Source organism: Daphnia carinata, chromosome 10 (genome assembly GCF_022539665.2).
Source record: "Daphnia carinata strain CSIRO-1 chromosome 10, CSIRO_AGI_Dcar_HiC_V3, whole genome shotgun sequence".
Taxonomy (NCBI): Eukaryota; Metazoa; Arthropoda; class Branchiopoda; order Diplostraca; family Daphniidae; genus Daphnia; species Daphnia carinata.
Genome location: NC_081340.1, coordinates 7,428,454 through 7,456,271, shown reverse-complemented (window position 1 = coordinate 7,456,271; position 27,818 = coordinate 7,428,454). Strand labels below are relative to the sequence as shown.

Genomic DNA, 27,818 nt, shown 5'->3' with positions numbered 1-27,818 from the left:
TTTTCTTCCCAGTTATTAACAAGGTTGATTTTTCTGACATTTCACCAGAACATCTAATTAGCGTGGAAAAAAAAAAAGAAGTCATGGTTTATTTTCCTTTGATTCAAGGAGAAATCGTTTTTGTTGTTTTTTTTTGTGGGGTTTGTTTTGTGCTACAAATAAATTGATGGATATAGCAAAAGTGAATAGGTATACAGTTTACATACGAGACAAATTTCAACAATACGATGAAAAGAACTTAGGAAAAATTTCAAGATAAAGTGCTCACATCTCCCGATACCCGACAAAGCTTACTATCTGCAACGTGCAAGAACAGTAGCTATTGTTTCTTGAAGATTGGTGAGGTTAATTGCACTATACATTTTAGAACTGCATGCCACAATTTCAGAGAAAAAGATCTAGTCACCCCTTCCACAAATCCCCTGAAACAAACATAGAAGGAAGAAAAAAAAAAAAAAAAAAAAAAAAGAAACACTAAATAGCATCGAGATTTCGTCTATGTACACGCTTGAAGCTTTTAAATAGAATCCAGATTGTTAACATAACAATGGTTAAAAGAGAAGCTTTGTCGTTGCTTCGGAATAGGTCAGTCCATCGTCTTCCTTTTGACTCCATGCTCTTGGAAAGGTTGAGTTGAATCACCTCCATCAATACCCGACGAATCGCTGGAATCAGAGGATGAATCTGAATCTGACTCGACCTCCTCGTCTGGATCGTAGAAGAGTTCAGCACCAGGAAATAGGTATCGGCCCGGTTGAACAGCAAGGTACGTGTTCTCTGAATATGTGTAACATCAATCCGTTTAATATTAAAATAGCATGCGAATACCCTGGGCGTATTAAACAATACCTGGCAGTTGGTCAGCCAGATTAACTTTGATTCGCGGTTCCCACCATCCGGTCATGTCATGTGTCACCACTTCCACATCATTCGACTCTGTTGATTCCATTTCCAGGCTACCAGTCGACATACCACTATCGCGTCGCAGCGGGTCTTCCTGATCTCTTTTTGGAAAAAGAGGTGCAGGTAATGCCACAGAAGGTATTGGGCGTGGTGGCAGGCGACTGATCTCTTTTAATGGCTCGCGATAGCAAATTCCATCTTCCCACTGTGGACCCAACCTTTAGGAACAGAATTTCGTGAGACCTCAATATTGACTGCAATATTTTGCGTTTTCCGTTCATACAAATGACACAGTTGGTTGACGATGATATCGCAATCTCCCAGCAGCTCGACATCAAAAACCATGTGGCGGAGTGGCTCGCGGTTGATAAGAATTTGCGGAACGTGGTTCGGAAGCGCGCCTAAAGGAAAGTAAGAATTAACTTCCAATTTACTTGGAAATCAAATGAGATTGACGTACATGGTATAAGTGCGACGGGGCGAACCTTGAGCGATGACCCGATCACGATTATCAGGTCACATTCTTCTTTATCGAGTGCCATGGCGCGGTGAAATTCGTCAGGCATTCCTTCGCCGAAGAAAACAATGTCAGGCTTCATGATTGGCTGGGCCGATAACGCCACCGTAGACGATGTGCTGGCCTCCTCTTCTTCATCTTTTGATGCATTCGAGCATTTTGGACAGAGCGGAATGCGTTGCTCCATTATATCCTTTTCTATCTCATTTGATGGGACGCGATGCTGGCAGCGTAAGCAGGTAGCGGTAGCAAATGAACCATGGCATTGGATAACCCGTTCAATATCTGCTTGTTGCTCTAGCGTATCAATGTTCTGTGTGTAGTTGCGTAAAAGCTTATTTTGTCGCTCGAGCAAACGAATAAACCTAAAAGAAATATTCCGTGAGCGAGTTTTCAAATGGTTAAGATAAATTTTTCTCACTTGTGGCATTTTGAAGGAGTAAACTGTCCTGGCCAAAGGTCGCGAGCAAACTTAAAGAATGGTCGAGGATCTTTTCGGAAGTAGTGGATATCAAACATAGCCTGGGGATCAGGTAAGTCAGGGAAGTCTACAGCCAAACGGGCGTAAATACCATCACGACTACGGAAGTCGGGAATGCCGCAAGAAACAGAAACCTACAAACGCACACAACAACGCAACTTTTTACAAGTCCAGGATTATAAATAAAAATTGCGAATTACCCCAGCTCCAGTAAGAACTAGAATCTTTTTACAGCTACGGAGCAGTCGGACGGCATCAGATATTGAATTAATATGGCGAAGACGTTCCCGCCTTGGAGGTTCACTGACGATGTTAACAATGATCTATCAATTCAATAAATTTAGTTATTTTTTTAAAGCAAAGGAATCATCAATTGAATTACCTTCCAAAGGGTTACATCATCAAGGTGGGTTGGGATTTGAGCATCATTTGGCACTAACTCATTCAAGATGGTACGAGGGTTTGTTCCAAGAAGCATTTGTTGTTGTACCCAAGACATAGTTCCTGATGATGGTTCCCAGTCATGATTGCTCAGGTCACTCAACCCACTGATATCTGAAACATCACTGTTTGAGGAAGAATCATCATCTTTCTCTATATTGTCCATCATATCATCAGCACCTCGTACTACTGGCAAAGCATAGCTAAACAAAGAACAAAATAAGTTAGTCACTTACTATTCCTTTTTAACTACTTTACTGATAAGTACCTGGTAGACGGAAGATCATTAGTTAGATTTTCATCTTCACTGCTGGCTAGAGATGTAAGTTCACTGAAGCCAGAGTCCCCAGCGTTGAACATTTCACAGCTGCTTAGTTGCCCAGCATCATTAGCTATAAAGTTGTAAAATAAAATGAAGATTAAATCAATGAACCAAATTCAGAAAACACATTTTAAAAATGTACTAATCAACTCTCAACTCAAAAGTCACAACAAACTATCGAGTTTTAAAAAGACCGCCAGATAACTATGGCAACGTTGCAAACCGAGTGGAAAGAAGGGCGTTTCCCACTGCCAATGGCCGTTCCAACCAAAAAAAGGCCATTTACCTCAGAAGCGCATACAATCTTTTCGTAAGAATTCTTTCAGGTTAACTAAGGTCTTAAATTAGTGAAATCAACTAAACATGTACTTACAAAGCTGTTGGCCCTCAATATAGGCTTGAGAAATGTCAACTGAAAGCAAAGTCCTACTTCTTTTCGGACTGTGAAAGTTCTCGCTCATGTCGGCCATGTTCACTCTTCACTTCGATCAGCTCGCGAGGGGGCGCTTCTTCTTCTTCGCAACGGCGACCGAGTGGCAGGTCAGCGTTGCCACTATGAAACCAATTCGTTCCTAGTCCGGAAGAAAAATGAAGGACAACCATGAAATAGCTAAGGAACAACACTTACTCAAGGCCTTCCTTCCCACGATTTATATTAACCTTATTTTCATTTCCACACATTTAGATGGCATCTAGATAAGTTGATAGGACTTACGATCGTTCTAATTGCCATTAGCCATCACTAGAACAGAGAGTCTGTCGCATACCAAGTAAGTGAAAAATCATACCCATGAGTCGGACTAAGTTAAAAAAAAAAAAAGACATAATTACATCCTATCTGTTTAGTTCCACGGAGGAGGCATGTCAAATATCGGTCAAACTTTCAATGTCACGTCGACGGTGGCTTGTTAATATCGGAACTAATTAAGCCCAAAATTTACTGGGTAGGCAGTGCTGGGCAGCTTATCATCCAACAAGTTGTAAACCTCTTCCACTAATTTAAACAATTCAATTAAGTTTAGGAGGCATACTGTTTGCCCCTGATATGAACCCTTTGAACGTGCGTCACTGAAATTACGAATATGTGATTAGTTCACAAGCTATTACCTTAGGCCGGTGTCATGGAGAGCGTACGTCAGTATCTCACTTCTAGTGGTGATTGTTCAATCTGGCTTCTCAATATCGACAGCAGCATAAAAGTTTACTATTTCTGCATCAGCCCAGGAGTTTTTGGATCATTGGAACAGTAAGCTTTTCAACGTGTTTTCTTTACACTAGACCTGTCGAAATAGATTTACGAACAATTTCTGTTTAACAATATTTTTTAAAGGAACTTGACGTTTGAATGAAATGGATTTTTCGAACATCAACTTTCCCTTTCCGTTGTGGATTACTCGCCCAGCATGGGAGTGCGCACTGAAAATCGGTTTCTTCGTTCCTGTCATCGTCGTTAGCCTCGTAGGCAATGGCTTGGTGATTTATCTTATGGCGACCAATCGTTTTCTGCGTACGTCCATCAACATTTTCATTTGGAATTTGGCAATCGCCGATCTCTTGACCATACTTCTCTTCCCGTGGATCATTCTCATCATCGACCTCTACCAAATGTTTATTCTTGGAGCGGTCTGATAATATTCGATTTCTTTTTCCTTGACCGTTCGATCCTAATTAATTTTGTTTTCTCATTCACGAAGGTTATATGCCAAATAGAGGGATTTCTACGAGGTAAGTTACTGTCTAGTATGCATAACATACAAACATCGTTTGATTAATAATTCGATTTTTTGTCAAAAAAGTGCTGCTGATGTTGGTGGACGTCTTCAGTTTGCTAGCTGTGAGTTGTGACCGGTTCTTTGCGATAGTATTTCCGTTTCGTCCGCGAATGGGTCACTTGGCAGCATACATCATTTGTGGTGTCATCTGGATCCTTTCGGCAGCAATTGCCTGTCCCCTCATCACCGCCCGGGTCTACAAAGTACGAACGACAAATCTTACTGACTTATTATCTGTCAATGAAATTAAGCCAACGTGTTGATTGCAGGAACGTCAATGGAAGGACATTTTGGAATCGTGGTGCATCGACAATGTTTCATTTTCTTTTTTCTACTACATCTCCCTGGACGCCATTCTTGTTTGGTTCCCGTTGATCGTCATGACTGTCCTCTTCATTTGCATCTTTATCATAGTACGTATACATTTATCGTATGAGAGGCTTTAAATATTACCTTTTGCCATTTGCAGATGAAACAGCGGACGTCTACCTGTTCGGCCATCCAACTGAAGCAATTGGCTCAGAGACATAGAATTATTCGGATGCTGTTCTTCATTCTAATCGGCTTCTTTATTTGCTACCTACCTTTCACCATTTCCATCATCGTTCGAAACAAAGTAGTCCTCGGAAACACAATCAATAGCGTGAGTATCGAATTCGACCATGCACAGACGATTTAACTCCAGCTAATCAAATCATTCAAATAAAGATCCCTGATTGGCTGCGCTCTCTGCTGTACACGTCTCGTTACGTCATGTGCGTCAACACAGCCCTCAACCCCATCATCTACGGATTCTGCAATGACAATTTCAGAAAAGCGGCGGCCAAACAATTTCCGTCCCTGACGTGGGGCGTCACTCCGGTGGCTTCGACAATTTCAGCTGCATCGAACAACGGACGAATCAATACCGACTGAAACAAATTTCAAAACAAATGTTATATGACTTGATCCGACCACAAACTATTTCATTGCAATGAAGATATATTCTATAACAGAATCTTTGCAGTGAAACAAATATCATATTATATATATTATTATTGTGGAAACAATGATTGAAATACACAATTCTTGATTAAGTGCAGTTAAATGTTTCATTTGAAAAAACAAAAAAAAAACAAAAAAAAAAAACTTGAATTATTTTTTACTTTTTGGTATTAGCCTTCGGTGTCTTTTTTTTTTTTTGGACTTATTTATACACTTTTTCTTTCTTCTTCGCAATCGCCAAACGGTTGAACGTGGCCGCGACATCCGGCAACAAGTTGCTCGAAGCGAAAATGGAAGGTGGCGTAGTCGGAAGTCGGCGAAGAAAATCATTTCAACGGGACGTCGTTGATCAAAAGACAGGATTACTGCATACATTTTTCCAAGAGCGGGGCAAATTGACTGGTATTTTTGAAATAACATTGTTTTTCGTTTTAGTTATTTGTTTCTATATGGTCATCCTTGATCTCGTTTAACAATCGGTGGTTCCAAAGGTAAGTCATTCACGAGTAAATGGTCATCAAAATCATCTAAACAAGGATAGAAAAGGCAATGATTTATCATCACAGAAAAAAAAACGAGCCCGAGGATAAATGATGAGCATTCATTACCTCTTCCAGCGACAGCGGACTGCCTTTCATCTTCGAGTCAATGCTGAGATATCGCTCTACGGTAACAGACAATGAAAAGAATGAATGAATGTTCACTTCTTACGTCTCCGAATGTCTTGGGCAATCACCAAGGGCGCCAAATGGAGGCCCAGGGCATTCAACCACAGAGTAGGGAAAGTGCCAACGCCTTTCGTTTGATGAATGGCGGACCGACACAGAGCAGACAAAAATAATAAGTACCGTGTGCCAAATGAAGACGGACGAGAGCCATGACGAAGGCTTCGGCTGTGAGGACCCGATTTTTGGCGAAGCGAAGGACCAGACATTCGAGTACTTTGTTGCTGACGGTCAATCCAGATTCCCATAAAATTGGCCTCAAGTTGTAGCTACTCGTCTTTCCGCCATGAGCTCGGTCGTATTTGCTAAAGGCCACCTGCAAAGTTCCAAATGCAATCATCTCATTTCATTTAATGGAATAAAAATTTTTTTTTTTTCAAATTCTTTTTTACCCGCCAAAAGTGAAGTGTGTGAAGAAGAGCGGGAACGTCAATTAAATTGATTTTTCCACTAATGTTAAAGTCCCTGAGCATGATCAGACTTTTGCACAACTCGAGACTGGGCGGCTTCTCCGAGCCCATGAGCGAATTGAAACACGGAACGTTGGAGCAACAACCCGAGGGACTGCCGACGTTGCTACTGACACTAACCGGGCGGACGAGATCGGCGTTGTTGCCCGACCATCTAAAGCAGTTGTACTGTTTTAGGATTTTCATCAAAATGGCGGCGTCGATCTCAGTGGGATATTTGATTGCCAATTTGTTGAAAGTGCTCCGAACTTCTGGCTGCAAAGGATTTCAACAGTTTTTTTTTTTTTTTCAAAACAACGCAACCAATTACATGTTCAAAATGAATTTCTCTTACATGTTTAAATCCATCTTCGAAACCTTCAGCTGCCACGTTCCTGAAGATCATGTTATCTTCGTTGACTTCCCTACAAAGAGCACAAACGAGGTGAACGAAATTCTTTACAAATGATTTCAAACAATTTCTTTTCCTTTTTTTGTGTTACCAAATATTGCTGTGTTCGTCGGTGAAGATGCGCAACAGGAATTTCCCCTCGCAGTGGGCGACGCCCGTCTGCGGGACCACCACGTAGTCTCCCGGCGGCAGTGTGAAGAACGTCACCACTTCCCTTGCCACTGAATGATTGGTTACGTCCAGTGGTTTCTGGCATTTCAGGAAACAAAAAAAAAAAAATAACAAATGTCAATGACTCGAATCAACACGTGGCGGAGTAAACCAGATGTACCGGTTCATTCTCGTTTCTTTTTTGAAGTCTTAAACTTTGGAACATAATTGACTCGTTGACATACAATTCCAAAACGTTATGCTAATCCGTGTCCTGTCTACGTAATGTAGTAGACACCAATACACAGATGGAGAGTGAATAAATCTGGGCACCCAAGTGTGTTCAACTCGAAACGAGAAAACAAATGACAATCGATCAGTGAATGCGAACACCTCGTTTTTTTTTTGTTTTTTTCCCCATTGAAGAGTGACGTGGAATTCCAAAGGAAGAAACGAACCCACCCATATCGAGCCACTACGACACGAAAAAGAGAAATGAACTCGTCTATTGTGTTCCGTCACACGTTGACCAAATTCGGATTTGATCGGCGCCTCATTTGCATGCCGATCGTATCAAATGGACGTGACTAAAAGAGCAGACAGATTGACTAACAGTTCTAGCATCCATCTGGCGCACTTAAAGGGAAGAGCAAAAAGAAAAAAGCCAATCAAAATAGATATCGTTATGATTCGAAAAATGATTACGTGTTCGGCGACAAAGTGAGCGGTGAGTCGGTTGACGTTGGGTGGCACCTCGTAGACGGCGAAACCGATGGCGTGCATGGCCCGATTGATAGCCGAACCGGCACCGCTTCCACCGCCACTAGCGCAACCGGCGGCGCCCATTTTCTTTTGTTTGCCGAGTAGGTGAAGCCCGTCGCGAGTTTCGTAGTGCTGCGTCACCGAGACGACCACGTGGCACTTGGAACTGGTGGCGGCCGTCCGCGGGATCTGGACGAAGAACTGCGGGTTCATGGCCGTCGTCTCTGTCCGATTTGCCGTACGTAACGCGCGTAACAATCGTAAAAGGAGACAACCCCAAAAAATATTAAATGAAAAATCAAACCGAATGGCATTTGATAATATCTTTCCGATCGTAGAAAATTGACAAAAAAAAAAAAAAAAAAAAAAAAAAAAAAAAAAAAAAAAGGAAGGAAGGCGGGTCCAATTGTGTACAATAACCAAAGATTACGTACCCAGGTAATGCGGCCCTCCTCCGGCGTTATATCCGGCTCGCCATCTACGTCTAGCCAAAACAGCTCGCCAAGGTTTCTTCGAATGAAGCGCTGGCTCGTTCATCCAATCATCGGGCCCGATATGAACCAAGTCCAGGTGCGTAAATTGCTTAGAAAAGTCTTCGAAAGACATCCTGTCAAACGACCAGCCAAAACGACATCCATACAAAATAATCAAACATTTCCATTTTTGATTGTAAAAAAAAAAAAAAGAAAAAAAAGAAAAACAGGCGGCTGTTTTGATTGGCCGCTCAACGACGAGCATAAACAAGAAAGAAACAAACACACGTACCAGAATTCTCCTTCGTTACGGACGCGGACGGACAAGAGTTCCTTGTCACGCTCCGAGAGTGAATCCCACTCCCAAGAGCGCTCCGACCACGGGCCGCTCCATTCTCCGCGACCCCAAGGGTTCCTCAGACGGACTAGCGGCACTTCGCCGCGGCTGCTGCTCCGCACCCGCGCCAATCCCGTCACACTGTACGCCGTCTGCGACATGAGACCATTGCGCAGCCGCAGAGCCCGCGGTTGCTTCCCGGACGACGCCTCCTTCTCGCCGAAACTGATGCTGGCGATGAGGAGCGTCGAGCGAGGTACGGCGCTGTTTAGCACCTGATACGTCAGGAATTTGTCCTGTTGCGACAGGCAAAAGCTCTGCACAAACAACAAGAAAGAGAAATTTTTATTCTGTGTCTGTGTGTGTGTCTAAATCAATTTGCCCAAACAAGGAATTTCTTTTTAAAAGACAAAAAAAAAATAAAAATAAATAAATAAATAAATAAGTAGATAAATGGATGGAATATAAGATATACATTCTCCAACTTTTGTTTATTACCTGTACAATGCCGCCGGTAAGGTCTTGTAAGGCTTTGGTCGTGAATCCCGCGTGAAGGTTTTCGTAATTGCCGTACAGCCTATTTTTTTCGATTGCATCATTTTTTTTTTTTTTTTTTTTTTTTTAAGAAATATAGTTAAGAACGAAACGAATTTTGAAGTTCAATTGTTTTACTTGGCGTAAGCTTTTTCTAGCAAAGCTGCCCAAAATTCTTGCGGATCGCTCGAGTGTAGGTAGACTAGTTTGCCCCGGACGGTGGGCAGTTTGTCGTCGATGACCACTTCCACCCAATCGCCAAAGTGCCAGAACCGAAACCTATTCGTGACAAAGTAAATTTAAAAAAAAAAAAAAATGTTGATTGACATTGATGTAAACACCTATTTCGACCTCATCTTTATACAGAGTCAATTAAAATCAAAGGGGGGGGGGGAATCGATAATGCGTAACGTCACATCATACGGCCCGGAAAGCTGATAACGATGTTCGATTGGTATTTCGTTAGTTTTTAATTTTTTTTACATCGTTATTTCACATTTAACTCGTTTTCATTAATGGACATTCGGCAGGTAGTTAAAGAAAATTGAAGGTTCACGGGGGGAAAGGAAAGCCGCTACTCGTTCATCATATCCATTTCAACGGTACATCAAAGGGATGGCCTTTTCGACCTGAAGTCGAGCAAAAATGTTTCCCTTTTCGGAGTTGCTCCATAAAAAGCCGAAAAGAAACAAATAAAAAAATGAAATCGCACGCGCTCAGTTGAAAAAGGGAATCAGAGTAAGAGGAAAGGAAATCGAAATGTTAGTGTGTTTAATAATAATACGACCGTGGAGCGGCGAAAACGGTGATTATCCAAGCCAACTAGCATCTCATTATGCATATAGACTCGTAATCGTAAACCTCGATACCTTTTTTATGCCAGCCTAGAAGTGTATCTCTATACTAGCGTGGTATTTTATCTTTTCAATCATAAAAAAAAAAAAACTAAGGAAAGGGGGATAAACCAGAATGAAGAAGATGAACGAAAAAAAAAAAATAAATAAATAAATAAATAAGAAAATGGTTGAGGGACCTGAAGAGGCCGCAGTAGTGGAGGTCGAAGGTCTGGTCGGGCGGGACGACTCGATCGAGGAAACGCGGCGTTAGCGTCAGCGACGAGATGGCGGCCAGCAACCTGTTGTTTTTAATTCCAGCACAAAAAAAAACAAAACAAAAAAAAAACACGTGAACATATTTTCGGTAGATCAAAAAAAAAGAAAAAAAGAAAAAAAAGGTAATCATTCAAAAAATCGGAAATGATGGGCAGGATGAAATACAAGATGTGGCAAATACAGTACCAAGGATCGCCCAGTTCGCCTTGTTCCACATCGAACCTTGATGCCCCGTTGGCGATGAATGTTGGCCGCTGGCAAATATCCTTCGAATGAAAATGAATATTTATAAGCCTTATCACGAAAAAAAAAATATATATATATATATAAAGAGGAAGTCGGTTCGTGGGGGTTTAAATTCGTGAATCGCCTCCCGCTAGAAAACAAAAAAAAAAACAATACAACTAATGCTGTACGTATGAAAACACACGTACGGTCACGGTCACGGTCACGGTATTTCCAATTAGGATAGGAAGAAACCGGAACGGGTGTAACGAGATTCGCACGGTTGTTGCTTCTTTCGGGACAACAAGTTCACTCGTACCAAAGTGCCATCACAACGCAAATTACAAATGAAGGTAAGCAAAAAAAAAAAAAAAAAAAAAAAAAAAAAAAAAAGAAAAAGAAAAAAGAAAAAAAAATTATCCTTTAATCTCTTCTATAATTCATTTTTTTTTGTCTTCGTGTTTATCAGACGAGAAGATGGTAGTTCTGATTTCTTCCAAGAATTCTCAGAGGGTCAAAAAATGAAACAAAAAAAAAAAGGGATACACTTGGAGTTATCACGACCGAAACCATTGATGAAATAATTGAAATAACCTTAATTCCGCTGCCGTTTTTTTTTTGTGCTCATTAGTTGAAATGAAAATAACGGAATGTTCTTTCTTAATTCTTTGTGTGTGTGTGTGTGTGTGTTACTCGTCGGGGTCGTCACGAAACTTACACACAAGGCGTATAAAAAGAAATGCCACTCCTATTTTGCCTACGATGCCAACTATTTTAGAACCCAGAGATTCTCCTATTTTTAACGTTTAAAAATAATAAAAAAAAAAAAGAGCCGCAGGTGTGGGAACTACTACTAGTACTACACGGCGGCGTCCAAAAGTTCACGAAAACAAAAGCTTCCCCTTACGGTACACGTTTTGCCACACCCATTTGTTCGTTGTTACGCTGGCTGAACACGAAGAACATGCACCGTATCACCTAAACTACGATGGTGTTGAAAAAGATGTAGGTCGAATAATAAATTTCAAAAAAAAAAATAAAAAATAAATAAATAAAAAAAATTCCTATCTCACAATTTGGATCTCATCCATCACTCGGACTTTTCTACTATTAATCTCAAATCAGATTTTATGATTTTTTTTTTTTTTTGAAATTCTCTACTATCACCTCTTTTCCTCCTTTCTCTCTTCACATTTTCGAAAATGGAGATGAATGGGCACGCACAATAGATAGGCAAAACTGGCTTTGACCCGTTTTTTTTTGTTTTTTTTTTGTCTACTACCATCAATTCAACGACAATAATCAAAGCGTTGAAAACATCAAACTAAATTGAAAAAGGAAAAAATTAAAAATGCGTCAATTACGTGTGGTCTGAGCCAGGTGATGGGTCCTCCTAAATTGGCCGGCTTCTTGTTGGCATAGAGCGATCTGGTGGTGGACGGGAAATCGGGATCGTCAAAGAGCAATCCCCTGTCGCGGCACACGCGTTTCAACTGGTGGTAGTTGGACGGCAGATGCCGGGCACCTCCGACGCTCGTCCCACCAACAGCGCCGCTGGCCAAACCTCCCCGTCCTTGATCCTTGGCCGTCTTTTCATTCGTCCAGTACCTATTCATTTTTTTTTTTTTTTTTTTGGAGAATGAAAGGGAAAAAAAAAAAAAAAAGGAGGCGAAAGCCATTCAATAATTATTTCGTGTTGTTTTTTTTTTTTTTTCCTCTTTTTCTAGAAGAGTCATCAAGTCAAAGGGGTGCAATCAACAATTTAACCTAATGCTTTTTGCCCTAACAACCGGGTTGGGCTGAACCTTTTGGATGACGAGTGGGGTTCATTTTTTTTTTTCTTTTTTCAGTTTCTTTTTATTTCTGGTTTTTATCTAAGCAGAAAAAAAAAAAAAAAAAAAAAAGGAGAACATCATTTTCTTGGCACGATACGAAGAGATGAATGGATCTCATGTACACACGTCCAAGGTTGTTGTTTTCATTCGACCAAGATATCTTTATGTACTGAATATAAACGCTGTAACAACAACGACAACAACAACAAAAAACTGGCTTTCTTTAAAGAAGAATAATGAATAGCAAAATATAAAGAAAGTCATCGTTCCCCTTTTATGGAAACAAAAAAATGCATTTTTATTTCCTATGAAAATAAAATGAAAGAGAAACAAAAAAAAAATCATCCTGTTTGAAAAGAATAGTTCGATTTGATTGTCGTTATTATTAGCTCGTATCTAAAGACAGACACGGATCCACAAGTAATGCGTTCTCATAGCTGTCCAGCAAACGGTGCATTGCGGGTACACATTGGCCGTCCAGTCAGACTGACTGCGTGCACGCCTAGTTATCTCTTGCTTTTTTTTTCTGAATATCCTCGTTTTTTATTTCTTTAGAAAAAAAAAAGGGGAAATGATAATTTCTAAAAACATATTTTTTTTTTTTTTTTGTTCAGTCGCTAACGGCCGCTCCCGGCGCATCACGAACGGTTGATTACAGCATGTTCCAATCAACAACAACGGTAAAAGAAATAAAAAGACCAAGTCTATAAGGAGAAAAAAAAAAAAAAAAAAAAAAAAAAATCCCTTTCTGTTTTGAAACACGGAGCAAAACAGGAGATCTCTCCGGCGAAATGCAGAGCCCTCCCACCCTCCGGTCGGTTCATTAAAAAAAAAACAACCTAAAAATGGGATTATTAAAAAGCCAATGGATACTGCTTTGCAGCCGCTGGATTATACACAGCTGGCCAAAAGGGAAAATAGAATTTAAAAAAAAAAAAAGAAAAAAGAAGGGGGGGGGGGGTAAACTTCACGCAGCTTTTCCCGAATGATTAAAACGAACAGGTGGAGGAAGAAGAAGCTACTAGAACGATTTCGATCCGCTTCAACCAGTTCATAATATATGCGTAACTATTGTGTTTTTACGTCCATTAAACGCATCACGATAAACGATTCTCTCTACCCCCCCCCCCCCCCCGACTTTTCATTAGCCCTTTTTTTTCCATTTAAAATAAATAAAGAATTTAAAGGGGAAAAAGAGAAGACGCCATTTTCAGGTGTTGGCATCTCTGGGAAATTATACATTTTTTTTTTCTTCTTGCCGTAACGTTAGCAACTTGCAAATTAAAAGCCCGCGCTGCAGGCAACCAGTTGAAATGTTAATGACACCTGTCAAAAATGTTTCAAACTGCCCGCATGAAGTTGTCACAAAAAATTCTTGCGGGATTCGATGAGAAAAAAAAAAAAATGTCCGAAAAAAAAAAAAAAGGAAATTAAAAACCGCAAAGAAAAACGAGAAACCGTTGGTATGAGAAAACAACCGGAATTGAAGTGAACGACACAGCCGCAGAGAGACACCGCCAAAGTCACACGTCTAAAAAGTTCTTTGCTAGCCCCAACACACACCGCCAATTACCGTCTATTGTTTATTCCTCTAGAATTCAAAAAAAAAAAAGGAGCCCGACACGGAGTGAATAGAGAACAAAAGGAATAATAAGGACATTAAAAACAAACAAAAAAAAAAAAACAAAAAAACTCCTCCCAGTTGTGTAATAATAAACATATGGAATGGTGGGATTGTTGTGGACGGGCGGAGGGGAAGGCCAGAAATAATTTAACAAAAAAAAAAGGTCACCCCCTGTTAATGAACCTGGTCCCTCTGTTTTGAATGTCTATACACTTAAAAACGAAGAAAGAAAAAAAGAAAAAAAAAAAACAACAAAACAAAACAAAAACAAAAAACAAAAAAACTCACCGTGATAAAGTGGACTGTTTGTCTTCACGCGGAGGAGGCCATCCGTTGTTTGCCCATTGCGGCGGTGGCGGAGGTGCAGGTTGGTGTTGCTGTCGATGAACCGCTCCATCTGCTGCAGAGAGAAAAAATGGCAAAAGAAAAAATTCACATTCATCCTTGATTTAAAAGACATACAAGGACTGATGACTGGGTCCATTTTTGCCACAGTCAAATATGTAAACAAGTGCGGTGTTTTGTTTTTGAGGAATTTAGCAGACGTCTTAGAAATGCAACACAAGTACACAGCGAAATTATCGAGCAGGTGACACACACGCCGAGACAACGTCTAACGATATTTCTTTCTTAAAAAAAAACAAATATATCGCATAAAAAAATAAAATAAAATAAACTGTTGACAATACAACGATTTGAATGTAGAGGAATGACTTGGTGAAAAGTAAACAATCCATTTTTTTTTTTTCTTATGTCTACCGTCTGTTGATAAATTGAAAGAGGAATGTGAGATCGAGCTTAGAATCTCCTTGTTATATCCCTTTGATAAAAAAAGAAAAAAAAAGAAAAGTAAATCCTATCTCAAATGTTTGTGTCGTCTGATCATTGCGAGATGGCGATCCTCGTAAAAAAAAAAAGATGAAAAATGAAACACGAGAGAGAGGACAATTCACGTGATTTTGACATTTCTCACGAACGATCACGTTCTCTCGGCGGGAAAAATGTTGACAAGAATTGAAATAAGATAGAACTCCCCTACTCCATGTGAAAAAAAAAAAGAAAGGGGAGAAAATTCCAAAATCGGGAATGAGCTGAAAAAAAAAAAGAAAAAAAAGAGTGTCAGGATGCCGCCGGGAGGATCTAGTCACGCCACGGCGAACACGTCATCTCACAAAATCTACAGACAACTACGCAGACTTAAAAAAAAGAAAGAAAAGGCAAAAAAAAAGGTTTAGACGCTGGCTAAAGGGATAAAAATAAAGTGCGCTTTCTGCTATCCATAAGGCACACACACACACACACACACACACACACACACACACACACACACACACACACACACACACACACACACACACACACACACACACACACACACACACACACACACACACACACACACACACACACACACACACACACACACACACACACACACACACACACACACACCTTCTATCCGCCTGTAGAAGAGATGTTCAAAGTTGCGTGAGAGACGTCGAAGGACACGCACAACGCTTCGTCACCCGAGTGTCATCCTCTATCATGTTACCATAAATCCCGGAAGCGAAAAAGCCCATTTCTCTCTCTCTCTCTCTCTCTCTCTTTTGTCAGAAGCTTATTTTTTTTCTTCTTGATGACGCAAGAGGGAATGAAACACGACACGTTACAAGTGAAAGTCGCTGCAAAATCTTCCGACGCGCCTATTGCGCTCCCCCCCCCCTTCCCAATTATTGCAACACATACTGAACACAAAATGAATTCAAAGGTTTGATAAAAGAATCAAATGAACCCATCCAAATCAAAATGAGAATACAAAAACAAAACGAATACAATATTTGTAAAAGACTTTAAATCGGGGCAGGCCGCACCTTTTAACGTAAACACACGATGGGGGGGGGGGGGGCAGCTCAGGCGAACATGTTCCCCATTTTCGTGTTTTTTTTTTTTTTTTTTTACATTTTGAATAGGCGACATGAGAAATGTGTACGTAAATCCATTTACTCCGGTGCAAGGGTTTCTTCTTTCGCTTAAACACACGCACATACACACATACACACACACACACACACACACACACGTAATGGAAAGTTGCACAAGCAAAGAGAAATCGACGACATTGCGCGCGATTGATCGTTTAAAAACGATCCTCCGTGAGGATCCACGCAAACCGAAAATAGACGCATCTTTTGTTCTATTGTTAACCCTATTCTTTTGATGATTTTTTTTTCCTCCTGCCATTTCGACTCTCTCTCTCTCTCTCTCTCTCTCTCTCTCCTCATTACGTTGATGATGATCTTGTTATTAACGGCTCCATTATCATTAAGGTGGTTGGCCAGGTATACACCAACAATTCTCGCATTAAGAAAGAAACAAAAAAAAAAAAAAAAAAAAAAAAAAAAATGAGGAGAAAATGATGAATTTTGACGAGGCGAAAAGAGATGAAAAAAACAAAAAAAAAAAACATGTGGCAACGCCCCCTGATCCTTCGGGATATTTCCCCCGTTATTGGCACACCGCACGTTGGCTTTTCGGTTTCGAATAATTTCGTTCTTTTAAAAAAAATAAAATAAAATAAAATACCGATGATGCAACAAGGCGTTTGGACTTAATGATTTACCGATCGGCGCTGATCTCCACTTGTGTGGCATGGCTCGTCTGGCCGGGTGTAGGCGGAGGAATAAGCGAGGGACAAGGCAGTAGGTGGGTGCAGTAAATAACGGACGAATCTGATTGACCAACAGATTGTCAACAAATCTCATGATGATGATGTCGAATTCAGAGTTTCATCCTCTCCGTTTTGTTCCATTTTCTCTTTCTGTTTTTCAAGGCTTACACGCAGCCCGTCATCAACAGGTAAAAAAAAAAAAAAAGAAAAAAAAGAAAAAAATGTTGTTCAAGAAAAGCAAAACAGTAGGTCACCAGGGGGACACTAAACCAGTAGTTTTTTTTCAAAGTTATCAAACAACTAACGAGCGCACTTTTAATTCACGGGGCACACACGAAAAAAAAAAGAAAACACACACACACTGAAGAAAACGGGCCGGCCTTGACAGTCTACACTCTCACGATTTTTTTTCTCGCAGATGATTCGTGATGATGATTATCCACAAATAAAAAACAAAAACAAAAACACGAAACGCAATGGTTCAAAGGTTTGGGGTTAAGTTGCGCCGTGCACGGAAGGCAGCGCCCAACAAACACCGAACTCTCACGTCGACGACCCGACAGCGACTGTGCACAGAACCTCTTTGATACTGGGTAGAAGAAGGAGGAGACCCTTGTTGTTGGTGGGCCACTCCCGGCGAGTTCAGCCTTTCTTTTCTTTTCTTTTTTTTTTTTTTCTTTTTTTTTTTCTTTAAATATAAAAACGTAGAGTTGAAACGGCTATAAAGGACTGGCTCTCATGCTCTTTTCTCTCTCTTTTTCTCTTGTACATGTGTGTGTACTGTAACCCCCTCTGGGCCTGTATGCGTTTTTCTTCTTCTTGGAAGCAATTTAGCATGACGATCGGGGCTCGAGAAGCCCGTCAATGTAAACGCAGGAAGGCACACGCAAACAATTAGCATAGGCTTTGACTTGACGCCACGTCCTTACATGGAAGATGAGGAGAAAAACATTCGAACATCTTCTTGACCAGTGCAACGTGATTCACAAAGCGAGAATGACGTAAACACAGCAAAAGAAGGATCATCTTCTCTCAATTGAGACAAAGTCATCCATTGCTGACAGACCATTACCGGTTCTATGCGTACATACAATCGCACTTCTTCGCGATTCGTTACCCACCAACGCGCCCGAGTTGCGAAAAAAAAAATAAAATAAAATAAAATTCACGGCTGGCCCACTTGATTCCCGCCGTTCCGGCCACTCTTGTTTCACGTTTACTTTTTGGAACATGCGAACGGGCGGCAACATCTCCGACGCAATGTCATCGCTATCGTTTTCCTGCTCGTCATTTGTTTCTCCCCCCCCCCCCCCTCTCCCCTTTTTAAAAGAAATGTTTTCTTATTTCTCGGTAAGATTTTAGAAAAGAATGTGCCGAGTATTTGGTCCATTCTTTTCTTCCTTGCTTTTCAAATGCTTTTCTTTCATCTAAAACATTCCACGAATAAACAACGTTACAAGGTGCAGTTGCTTTTCAAGGGAAAGTGTACGTACAACAACAACAACAACAAGAAAAAAGAACAATTTGTTGTTGTACCTACAGGGCGTCGGAAACTACCGTTGTTGTTTTGCTGTCCCGTCCTTAAAAAAAAATACAAAAATACAAAAATGTTCATCAAAAATTTGTTTAAGAAAGAAGCCCTCGAGTGCTCCCGTCTGTTACTCGTGTCCGGGGCAATTCCGCACGAATGAACGGGAAAAATATAAAAAAAAAAAAAAAAAAAAAAAAGATGCCTCGTCTATGCTTGGAAATAACGTTGGCTCAATGTCAAATAATAAAAAAAAAAAAAAAGGGAAAAAACCACTACAGGATTTTTAAAATCAAAATTTGCTCAGGTGGATGTCGGCACCTGTCGCAACTTTCAATTTCAATTGGACATGTCTCGTTAAACATACACGATCGCGCCGTGGTGCTCACACGAAAATGGGGAAAAAAAAAGTCAGAACTTCAAAAGATGAAAATCGTTTTTTTTTTTTTTTTTAAGTGCCTCTTCAAAAAGAAAGAAAAAAAAAAAAAACGAAATGAAAATGAATGAAATATACAGCGGCGCCGGTTGTAAATGACTAATGAGACCTACAAGCGTACGTGAGTGTCCTGTCATCATCACACCAACCGCCGGTTCACGAAAAAAAAAAAAAAAAAAAAAAAAAAGAGGTCGACGAAAATGTCGGTCTTTAACTCGGTCAGGTAATTAAAAAATCAACAGATATGATTTTGTGTCGACCCTTGGCCAGCGCCCCGCTACGATTTAAATCACACGGCTGCAGGAGTTTGTTGCCAAATTTTGTGAACGATGAAAAAAAAAAAAAAAAAAAAAAAGGGACGACGAGCCAAAAGAATTGCGGCAATTCAACGGGAAAAAAATGAACAAGAAAATTTCGCTTTTTTTTTTTTTCGTTTCGTGAAAATGAGAATGGAAAAGAAAGAACCTGCTGGATCCCACGTCATTGACATAGACACACACACACACACCAATAGACGCTCATCATCCGCTGCTATTCCTCCCCCCTAGCGAACGAAACGCGGATGTGGTTCAACCAGTTTCCTTTGACAAGCGATCAAAAAATAGACGTGCGGTCTCCGGCTGCAAGGCTCTTTCACCCCGTCCCCCCTCAAATTATTTCACATGTCTCTTTAAAATCGTTCGTTAAAAAAAAACAAAAAAAAAACAGACTTTTGCTTAAACATAATCAATCTGTTCGCAACTACCTCAATCAATTGCGAGTTCGTTCAACTCGAACGGACGTCTTTCTCCCCAACCGCATTATGCAAAACTTGTTGCATTGAAGGTATGTTACACGAACACAATCATTTTTATTTTTATTTTTTTTTTTTTCTTAAACTCACGACATTTGTACGTCTTTCGGCTAACGATGAACCCGTATGGGCAATATATAAAAGACTGTATTTGATTTGATTTGATTTGATTTTTTTTTTTTGCGATTTTGATTGTTCACGATAAAAACGATACGGGGGGAATGAATGAATGGCATTTATGGAACTGGTGTGTGTGTGTGTGTGCCCTGGATAGACGAACACACTTCAGCCATCGAAGATGATGGAAACAACCACAAAGCGAGCGCATCAAATAAAAATAAAAAAAAAATTGGAAGGAATAAATGGAAGAGACGGAAGAGAAAGGAGAACAATGCTGCTGGGTGATTGAGCAGAAAAACGGACGGGAATAATGGTTAAAAAAAAAAAAAAAAAAAAAGAACAGCGTGACTGGCCAGGAATTTTTTTTCTTTAAACATTTTAGCTCGTCAATTATTTGCTTCGCTATTTCGTGACTAACGTGTGTCAAATTTTAGTTATTCTTTACATTTTTTGCGAGAGACAAAAACAAAAAAACAAAAACAAAAACAAAAATCGCCACTGACCAATTGATGAATCACAATGTCATCATTAAAATATGAGTTTAGAAAAACAACTTCGGGATGACCGCGTCCCTGGGCAACGTGTGACCCGTATGAAACAGGGAAAAATTCGCTATCCATGGCGCTCTGTGTGATGGATGATTTCGTCTAGAATTCCTAAGGTATAGACTACTTTCATTTCTCCCCCATTTTGTGTTTTTTTTTTTTTTTTGTTTTATTACACACACACCTGTGTATGTATTTTGAACGTTCAACGGTGGATTCATCATCCGGAACGGAGCGAAAAAAAAAAAAAAAAAAACACCTCGCGCACGTCAACACGCCGGACTGCGTGTTTCACAAAATTTTTCTCTCTCTTTCCTTTCTCGCGTTTTTGGACGGCGCACGAATAAGAACTTTTCACCATTTTCTTCCATTTTTTTTTTTTTTTGTTTTGTTTATTTTTTTTTTGAATAAATTCTTTAGTTCAATTTTTTTTTTTTTTTTTTTGGGGATTGTTGAACGAATTGTTGTGTCTTTTGTTTCTCTCCAGCTTCTCATTCGAATTTCCATTTGATTGATGACGTTTGAACAGGGGGGAACGCGTGAGGCAGAGCGGATCGAGGTGGTGCGCGGCCGTGCATTCAATCCGGCCCTTTTCGGGTTTGACGGTTCATGATTGGGAGCGCGTGGTGGTTCAAGACAAAAACCGAAAACACTATTTTTACCATGTTTTCTTATCCCTTCTCTCTACTTCGTTGCCCATGTGGTAAATAAAGATAAAAAACAAAAAAAACGGGAGAAAGTTACGTCCTACATGCAAAGTATTTACAGATTTCCATATAGGCTCAGCTCGTCATTATTGACGTCCAAAATCGGACAGAGGCCATGCGGATTTTTTTTTTCCCTTTTTCTTTCTCTGAAAGAAAAGAAAAAAAAACCTGTCGAAAATAAAAAAATGAGCAGATGCCCAAAGAAAGAGTGGCGAACGGTGGGGTGGGGGGTGGGTGGGTGGGGGGACCAGACTGATGGCCAGGCGGAATATATTTTCAAAGCCATAAAAACGCGCAAGTCTATTCGTGTTTTCGCTATTTGCTTATGCCCTTCTTCTTCCATCATTCCGTCTCTCTCTCTCTCTCTCTCTCTCTCTCTTTCCATCTCTCTACATCTGGAGGAAAAAAAAAAAAAAACATTTTGAGCGAATCTACCACAAGGTTCTTCGGAATCTAATTAACCCATTTTTTTTCTCCCTCCTCCCGCCTGTCTTCACGTCTTCGTTGTGTCCCGTTCCTTCTCGCCTTCGAGCTCCATGTCATGACGTCAGCGGAATGCAGATCTACGTAACTGCATAATATCGCAGAAGGAAAACGAAGGGAAAAAAAAAAAAAAAAGGGTTTGGCATGCACGGCGGCTATTTCGAATGAGAGACGAAGAAGACGAGTTATATCCACTTGTAGTTGTACAACAACAACAACTAAAGCCACTATGAGAGACGCAAAGATCCATAAACCATACAAGGCCAAGCCCTCGCTTCAAAACAAATAATATTTCCAAAATATTATTTTCTTTTTAGACGTTTCCGTTCAGTTTTGCGCACGATATCTTTGGTTTCTTTCGATTCCATTTTTCCTCTATATATATATATATATTTTAAAGGTCCTGCTGACACAATAACAGGGATAGAAAAATAATGAGAGTGAAAGAATTGAAAAGAAAAAAAAAACACACACACACACAGAGGTCACACGGAAAGGCCTAAACATTTTCCCTTTCGTTTTCTGGTAGAGAGACGTGAATTGTCGCTTATTTTTTTTTCGACAGTCTGCCGCCCTCTAACCTTTACGAACTTGGTACTCTTTAAATCCTCCCCTTCATCCGCCCGTCCCGACAAAAATATTGAATGGCAAGAAGGAAAACGTGAGGGTAAAAAAAAAAAAACAATTGCTTGACCCCTTAACACGACGACAAAGTTTTAGACGCTCAAATGATTGATTGCACCTTTCATTCAAGGGGGAAAAAAAAAGGCTTTTGATGAGATGGCGAGTTTCCACCGGCAACAATCAAGTGCCAACAAAATGATGAAACGCAATTGATGGCAGAAAAAAACAAAACAAAAGAAAAAAAAAATAATAAATGAATCGGTTTGACATGACGGTGATAGTAGTTCCGCTCTTTATTCAAGATGGTCTTTGATAATGGGTTAGTGCCCCCGAACATCATCGTTGATTGGTTTCGACTGATTGCGCGCGGTTGCGAAGGTTGGAAATTTATTAAAAAAAAAAAAAAAAAAAAAAAAAAAAAAAAACGAGAAGAGGACGGAAGCGTGCGACGATCGGATATCACGCTGCGTAATGCCCGAAACTCATTTTTGTTCAACATTTATTTATTTGAAAAAAAAAAGCCAATAAAAAGGAAAAAAAAAAAAAAAAAAAGTTGACTTTGTTCGACAGAAAAATTACGAGCACCGTGAAGGCCGAGCGTTCCAGTCGTTTTGCTGCCTCATGATTGCACAAACCAATTTCTTTTGTTCCCTTATCAAATTGCCTTCTAAAAATAAATGCGATCATTCAAACTTTTTTTTTTTTTCTTCTTCTTCTTTCATCGATACAAAGAACAAAAAAAAAAAAAGGGGACCGATTTAATGGAGTCGTTTATGGTCGGGCTACGACAAAAAGATGGGAGAACGTGCGCTAAAGTTCGGTTACTTTTCCGTCCCCAAAGAGAACAGGAAACGGGGCGAAAATTATTTTCTTTTGTGGTCTTTTTCTTTCAAGTTTTATGACTGTTGTTTTCCTTTTTTTTTTATCAGGGGAAATGCCGTATACGGGGGGGGGGGGGGGGATTCTCCTGTCCTTCGTTTTCAAGTGCAAGCACATGCCTATAGTCAATTGCTATTTGAAAAAAAGCAGAAGGCGAATCAGAAGTTTACGACCCTAGAACGAGCCGTTCATATTTTGTTTTAAATAATCGCCGGTCAACGAGCTCTAGTACAAATAACAATCAAGCGGACACGACCGGACAGCATTGTCGTGACTGCCAGATAAAAATTTGCCGATTAAAAAAAAATGTTACACGAAAACCAGATTGTAAAAACAAACAACAAGAAAGAATTCAAGAATGGAAACCAAGTGGGAGGCCCCAATTCGGATTACATCTAAAACAAAACAGCAGATCCTTTGTGCAGTTTTTTTTTTTTGTTTTTTTTTTTTTGCGCATTGTTGATTTCAAAGCGAACTGACAAAGCTGAATCGACGAGATGACGATTTCGATCGTCTATTTTTTTTTTTCTTCTTTCTTTGATTCCATTTTTGCTACCGTTCGTGAGGTGATTTAGCGGTCACGTCCAAAGTACGCCGAACCCCATCGACGTTCAAAAACTCCCACCCGCCTCATCCATCCGTCCAATACTAAATCACATCCAAGTTGTTGCTTTTTTGTTTTTGTTTTTTTTTTGTTAGCGAGAAACGGGAACAGTGAGAAAGAAGAACCAGAGAAAACAAATGCCATCAACCTCTTTCTCCCTACCGCAGCATACACACATCAACCTTACATACGTGTTTTTGAACTGCAACACAGCCAGTTTTCCTTCTCCCTCCTTTTTTTATTTTATTTCATTGTTTACATGTTGCTGACATTATCTCCGTCCTATATTGCACATTTTCGAGTTCTTTACAATTTGTCCCTTTTTTTTTTTTTGTTTGGCAATGTGGGTGAGAGGAAGTCGTCGACACCCGGACCAAAAAAAAAAAAAAAAAAAAAAAAACAACACGTTCGACAGGTTTAGGAGGTTTCTCTCATTTACCAGTCGAGCAGGAAATGTGTGGCGCGCACATCATTAAAAACAAAACAAAACAAAAAAAAAAAAAAAAAAAAAGTTCCGTAACAAAAAGAAAAATCAATTGAAAAAAAGAAAAAAATAATAATAGAAAACAGAACAAACAAAACAGGTACTAACGTCATGCCAGTTTACAAATGCATACGCTAGTAGCGTACACCTTTCGACCTTTTCTATCTCTCTCTCTCTCTCTCGTTCAAGTATGTCGAAACACGGCAGCAAAATGTTCCAGTCGGTCGACGACTTTCCACTATTTAGCATTACACGAACCGTTTGTTTCTTCTCGACATACAGCCAACAACTATATCCTGTTAAATATCTAAATTTGGTTGCGCAAAAAAAACAAAAAACAAAAAAACAAAAAATAGAAGTTGGGGAATAGCCCTAAAGATTTGTGATGGACGCTAGTTTTCCGTTTTTGTTTTTTTTTTACATCTTTGATGTTCACTCCTCCCCCCATATCTTCTAGGTAAAAGCAGGTGGTACCAGAGACTGACTGACTATACCGCCCATTCGAAACGCAACGAATGTCTTGCTGGACAGGTGACAAGAGTTGATGGGTGCGCGCATGACAGAGCCGCGTGAAAAACAAACAAACTAAGGACCGCAACAGAACAAGGAAGAAATGTATCCTTTCCTCTTTTGAAGGATTCCATGTGAATATTTTTGTTGTTGTTGTTGTTGAAGAAGCAAGTACATTTGACAATGTTCTCACGACAGGGTAATATTATCAACAACAATAACCGAAAGAAAAAAAAAAAATACATAGTTGTTCTTTCGGGAGGGGATGGATACTACAAAAAAGTAAGAAATGCATTTGCATAGCGGGCCAGTCAAAAAAAAAAAAAAAAAAAAAAAAAAAAAAAAAAAATAAGCCGCTAGTGCAGGTCGTTGTATCTTCTATTTCACATTACTGCCTTCAAAGAGATTTGTCTTGCTCATTCGTGTTGGTATTTACTCATCTCAGAGAGAAAAGGGATGGGGGGGGGGGGGACAATAAAATGAGAGTAACTCTCAAAACAACTACTCCGGTAGAGTGAAGTTTGAAAGGTTTGGAAAGTGGGCGGCCTCTCTTTTCTAACAGCCTGGCATCAAAATGAATAGCACACACGTACAATGTGTACGTCTCCATTTCCTACCTGATGACCACCTCTCACAAATTGTAAGAGCGCGCCTCCACCTGTGTGGTACATTCTTTGACGCAAAAATAAAAAGTAGCTTTTGAAAACAATGGAGAAGGAGATGATAAACAGAAAATAAAATTTTTCAATGGCACCAAGAAAAAGTCGCATCGTGTGGTCGGCACACTGATGACTACAAGGGGTGATGCGTAATTAGCAACAGGCCGTGAAAACTGAGACTTCGGACGACCCCGTTCACAAACGTTCGCTTCGGGAAAAAAAATTCAATACAATAGGGAAAAACCCCGACAGTTGCAATCGGCTTGTTTCACGCGTGTCGCATGGATACGTGAAAATACATGGAACAAAAAAAACAAAAATTCACACGGATGATAACAATATCGCCTGCTGCCACAATTGATTTCCAATATTCGATGTCGCTTCGTTTGAAAATGAATTTGTCGGGACGTAAACAATTCGGCAGACATTAAAAAAAATAAACTAAGCAACGCGTTTAGTGTTGTGATGAACATTAAATCCACCGGAAATCGCATTATTCAAGTGACTTTTAATTTCCTGCAACCCTTTCCCTGCGCACCGCCAGCTCTTTGCGCGTCAGTCGCTTTTTATTCGTTTGTTATTTCATCACGTCTCGTCAATAAAATATCAGATTTTATTAAGCTTTGTACAACGGCCAGTGTGTGAAAAGTACGGTACCTTCCGCCCAGGGAAAACAAAACAAGAAAAAAAAAAAAATAAAATCTTTTTTTTTTTTTTTTTTTTTTTTACCTGCTGGTGCTGTTGGGGGAACGGGCGGCTCGGTCGAGTTTTTGTACAGCATAGTACACAATAATATTAACAACTAACGGTCACGACGATTTCACGAGTGAACGCAACGCAAGCCAAATCAAAAAAAAAAAAAAAAAGATTTATCTATCAAACACAACAAAGTTTTCTTTTCAGCGGGCAGCAGCCGTGATGGAGAGGTGCGTGAGTGCGTGTGGCCGCGGGGGCTGACGGTCGACTCAGACTCTCTGAACGAACGCGCACACACCGGCAGACAGACACAGCAAATAATTTTCCCTTTTTAAAAAAGGAATTTAACTCCCCCCCTTCCCCCCAAAAAAAAATTAGCGCCCACGAAACACGCTCACAGACACTGAACCACCCCGATAACCAGCACCGCCGACACACCAATGCAAACAGACGCACAACGTATTTGCACCTGACTAGTCCGTTAACGCACTAAAAAAAAAATAATGTACAAATTTGTTTTGTTTTTTTTGTTATTGGTCTCTTTGTAAATGGGTAAAGCAACAGGTGCGAGTCGCTGCACTGCATAAACGCTGGAATTCGATCGTGAAAAAAAAAAAAAAAGGATATGAAATAAATGCCTCGTTTTGCGTGTGTGCCGAGTATTGTTGTTACTCTCAAGGTGGATGGTGGCCAACTGACGGCTGGCCCGTTGCAACCAGCCGGACACTATATAACGACAACAAAATAAAAGAACTAACTAACCGACCAACTGGTCCCTTGTTGCTCCTGTTTTGTTCTTTCAAGACTCGAAAAAGAAAAAAATAAATAAATAAAAAAGTGCCGATAGCGCCGTATACAATCACCAATGGATGGGACCAAAGAAAATAAAAATAAAAAAAAAACCCTCATTGGGTCCCGCGTGAATCCAACCAAAGACACACGAAAAAAAAAAAGAAGGGGATGACGAAAGGGGAGGAAAAAAAATAAAAATGAAAAGAAAGGGAAAGACCTTTATTTTCTAATTTTGGTCAGCAGTCCGAGCGTGATCAATCGCAACGTTGAGAAAAAAAAAATCAGTATTCAGAATAATGGAAAACAGTGATGATGATGGAAAGAGAGGGAAACAACAAGCGACGCCGACGTCCTCGTCGTCACGAAGAGACAATGACGATAGCGAGAAAAAGTGATTTATTAGCCATCCACCATCTTATAGAAATAACGATTTTTCCTATAAGTAAACGGCCAGAGATGAAAGGTAAAACGAATGGCCCGGCCGTTGATGGGCATCATTTTTTTCTTCTTTTCCTCTCTGGTTTTTTTTTTGTTTCTCTCTTTTTCGAGGTCTTACCTCTACGCCCCATCTACGGTCATCATATTCAATCTCCCATCTACGGCCCATTCCATTCCGGCAGCTCAAAAAAAAAAAAAAAGGGGGCCACGAAAAATTATTCAGGTGTTGTTCAACTGGTCGACTAAAGCCAAACGACTGACCCAACGACCTGCTCTCGTCTCACATCGACAATTTGGTTAAGTAGAATTTCAATCTTTGTCCACAAGTTTAGCCACAAAAACGAACCGGGTTTAAAAAAAATAATAATAATAAAAATAAAAGAGATACGAATAGCGCAAGAAGAAAAAGCTACGACATTCCAAAATGCCATCACAACTGCATTTATTATTCATAAATAGCTCCCGTATATGTGCGAGTGCCTATCGGGTTAGCTTTCTGGTGTATCCATGGCTACAAAGCAGTAGCTACCTAGTTAGGTATGTGTCTATCGCTCGTTACATTTCCTAACCACATTTTAAAAAAATAATAATAAAAAAGTGGAGGCAAAAGAGGCAGGAAAACGAAAGAAGTATTCTTCTATTCGTTTGTCAAATTCCCTTTTCACCATTTTTTTTTTTACGTCAACATTTCAAAGGAATCAAGTAACGATATATCAGACATTTTATTCTGCAAAAAAAAAAAAAAAAAAATAGTTGAAATCCCGTTGAAAACGTTGATTACCTGGAGTAACCGG

At 39.9% G+C, this 27,818-nt stretch overlaps 3 protein-coding genes across 10 annotated transcripts; 1 reads left to right on the top strand and 2 right to left on the bottom strand.

Annotated features, from left to right (window-relative positions):
- On the bottom strand, window positions 1-3,178 carry LOC130701117 (NAD-dependent protein deacetylase sirtuin-1-like). Its single transcript, XM_057523076.1, has 9 exons — window positions 3,038-3,178; window positions 2,611-2,734; window positions 2,284-2,545; window positions 2,102-2,224; window positions 1,842-2,035; window positions 1,364-1,785; window positions 1,187-1,304; window positions 850-1,121; window positions 1-777 (listed from the first exon to the last, which is right to left on the bottom strand). The coding sequence occupies exons 1-9, from the start codon at window positions 3,132-3,134 to the stop codon at window positions 587-589; spliced, it is 1,803 nt and encodes a 600-aa protein (XP_057379059.1). The 5' UTR covers window positions 3,135-3,178; the 3' UTR covers window positions 1-586.
- Window positions 2,896-5,517, top strand: LOC130701139 (neuropeptide FF receptor 2-like). Of its 5 annotated transcripts, none has more exons than XM_059497132.1 (9): window positions 2,896-2,974; window positions 3,061-3,434; window positions 3,511-3,910; window positions 3,995-4,287; window positions 4,359-4,389; window positions 4,461-4,639; window positions 4,706-4,849; window positions 4,906-5,079; window positions 5,145-5,517. In XM_059497132.1, exons 4-9 carry the CDS (start codon window positions 4,015-4,017, stop codon window positions 5,349-5,351), a joined length of 1,008 nt encoding a protein of 335 aa, XP_059353115.1. In that variant the 5' UTR covers window positions 2,896-2,974; window positions 3,061-3,434; window positions 3,511-3,910; window positions 3,995-4,014; the 3' UTR covers window positions 5,352-5,517. The 5 variants fall into 5 exon arrangements, with proteins under 5 accessions (XP_059353115.1, XP_057379096.1, XP_057379097.1 ...); XM_057523113.2 differs by lacking the exon at window positions 2,896-2,974 and having other exon boundaries at window positions 3,194-3,434; window positions 3,511-3,608; window positions 3,687-3,910; XM_057523114.2 differs by lacking the exon at window positions 2,896-2,974 and having other exon boundaries at window positions 3,194-3,434; window positions 3,511-3,608; window positions 3,682-3,910.
- Window positions 5,481-25,970, bottom strand: LOC130701100 (calpain-9-like). 4 transcript variants are annotated; one of them, XM_057523052.2, is made up of 16 exons: window positions 25,828-25,970; window positions 14,347-14,458; window positions 11,964-12,207; window positions 10,561-10,640; window positions 10,296-10,397; window positions 9,401-9,541; window positions 9,227-9,305; window positions 8,684-9,045; window positions 8,353-8,525; window positions 7,862-8,142; window positions 7,098-7,255; window positions 6,950-7,019; window positions 6,538-6,870; window positions 6,269-6,461; window positions 6,029-6,084; window positions 5,481-5,947 (listed from the first exon to the last, which is right to left on the bottom strand). In XM_057523052.2, exons 1-16 carry the CDS (start codon window positions 25,877-25,879, stop codon window positions 5,921-5,923), a joined length of 2,463 nt encoding a protein of 820 aa, XP_057379035.1. In that variant the 5' UTR covers window positions 25,880-25,970; the 3' UTR covers window positions 5,481-5,920. The 4 variants fall into 4 exon arrangements, with proteins under 4 accessions (XP_057379035.1, XP_057379036.1, XP_057379034.1 ...); XM_057523053.2 differs by having other exon boundaries at window positions 14,347-14,455; window positions 25,828-25,912; XM_057523051.2 differs by lacking the exon at window positions 25,828-25,970 and adding an exon at window positions 16,679-17,208 and having other exon boundaries at window positions 14,347-14,455.
- Window positions 25,971-27,818: the final 1,848 nt, after the last annotated feature.